Genomic DNA, 1,876 nt, shown 5'->3' with positions numbered 1-1,876 from the left:
CATTCCTGGAAATGGCCGAGCCCATTCAGGCTGAAGTTGCCCAAGAGAAAAGAAAAGCAAGGAGCTTGTGGCAGACACTTCCAGCAGAGGGGATTCCAGTCTAGCCATTAAAGTTTTGCCAAGTTGGAAATGACTGAAAACAGGCTAGTAATTGGATCATAGGATCACAGGAAAGCAGGGCTGGAAGGGACCTTATGAGGCCATCTAGTTCAGCCCCCTGCTTAGGGCAGGGTCCTCCCAGAATAAACCATCCCACCCAAGTATCTAACCTTCTCTTGAAAACTTCCAGGGATGGAGACTCCACAACTCTTCTAGGTAGCCTGTTCCAATGCCTGACCACCGTCTAGTCAAAAAGTTCTTCCTAAACTTTCACTTGGGCCCCCTTCATCTGCATCTGCCCCATCTATAACAAGAAAATCAGCCTTGTTCCTTACATGGTCTCAGCCCCACAGCCAAGAGCTCTGCCCAGCCCCCTACCCTGGGCTAGCTGCTATGAAATGAGGAAATGCTACGTGTGTGAGGACCACCCACGCCAGTATACCCATCAGAGGCATGCTCCAGCACCCCCACAGCCACTGATTTCACAGAGTCTGATACAGTGCCTCCAGCTGGGAGAGGCTGGATTGCAATAGTCAGTGCTAGTGCTCATAAAGCAGGGGCGGGCAAAATGCGGCCTGGGGGCTGGATGTGGCCTGCCAGGCCATTCTATCTGGCCCACAGGGCCCCCGAAAAAATTTAGAAAATTAATATTTATCTGCCCTGGGCTGCCTGTCATGCAGCCCTTGATGGCTTGCCAAAACTCAGTAAGCGGCCCTCTGCCCAAAATAATTGCCCGCCCCTGTCATAAAGGCTCCTGCACTGCTCCTCTTGTTGGTAAAGGAGCAGTGCAGGAGCAGGGGTAAAGGAGCAGTGCAGGAGCAGGGGGTTCTCCGGCTGCCTTCAGGCCTGCTCCTTCCTCTTGGCAGGTGGGGTTAGGGGTAGAGTTAGATCCGTAGCAAAATGTTCCCAGCTCACAGCTGGCAGCTCTGGGGCCTGGGTAATCAATCCATTTTCCTTGAATCTCCTTTTCACCTTGTTTCTTTCAGTTTCTGCCTGAAGGGGGAAGTAATGGATGGAAAAAGCCCTGTGGTCATTGACTATACCCCGTACCTGAAGTTTACACAGAGGTAACTCACTGGGACCTGAGGATTCAGTATGTGTCATCCGCAGTCTGCTTGTGGGAGGCAGTGCCTAGGAGCTCAGCACCCTCAGGCTTTGGGGTTCAGTACCTAGTGACCGGACCCTTACTGGGTGTGTCAAGCCACACGGAGAGAGGCAGCCCCTGCCTTCAAGTGCTTGCTGCTGAAACAGACAGGGGCAGGAAGGGGTTTGCCCATACCATGCCAGTGGCAGAGCATAGGTAGGAGGGCTCCAGGGCGCCAGGCAGAGACCATTGCCCACCAGAACATGCTGCTCATCATGAGAGAGGCTGGGCAGCAGCAGCAGCTTCTCCCTCTCATGGATTCCTCGTCTTTGTGATATCGCACAATGGCTGGCCTGCTACAGCCCTTGGCATCATTATGTATTGAGACTGTGCTCCATGGAGGAAGGTAGGGTAGCTCAGGCTTTGCCCATGGGTTCAAGTTCCAGCTCTATCACTAGGTGACCTTGGGAAGTCACTTTACCCTTCCATGGGCCTCAGCTTTCCCTCCTGTAAAATGAAGGCAGTGGTACTGACTTCCTTTGTGCAGCATTGGTGGTAAAAGCTGGGAGCTATTGTTCCTGCCTGACACGTTCAGCTGGGCAAGCCCCAAAATGCAGCAAGGAGGCTGTACAGTGATGTAGCTGCATTGTGCAGTAACCCCTCTGTAAGATTATTCTTTCCAACCCTGGGGGC

General features: G+C 52.9%; 1 protein-coding gene across 2 annotated transcripts in view; it reads left to right on the top strand.

Annotated features, from left to right (window-relative positions):
- Positions 1-1,876, top strand: part of RUNDC3A (RUN domain containing 3A) — a 21,781-nt gene that overhangs the window by 14,145 nt on the left and 5,760 nt on the right. For both annotated transcript variants that reach the window (XM_014516990.2, XM_006017849.2), the window contains one exon: positions 1,086-1,166. In XM_014516990.2, coding sequence (XP_014372476.1) covers positions 1,086-1,166 — 81 coding nt within the window. The remainder of the gene's footprint in view (positions 1-1,085; positions 1,167-1,876) is intronic.

Source organism: Alligator sinensis, unplaced genomic scaffold (assembly GCF_000455745.1).
Source record: "Alligator sinensis unplaced genomic scaffold, ASM45574v1 scaffold444_1, whole genome shotgun sequence".
Lineage (NCBI taxonomy): Eukaryota > Metazoa > Chordata > Crocodylia > Alligatoridae > Alligator > Alligator sinensis.
This window is presented reverse-complemented; position numbering and strand designations above follow the sequence as displayed.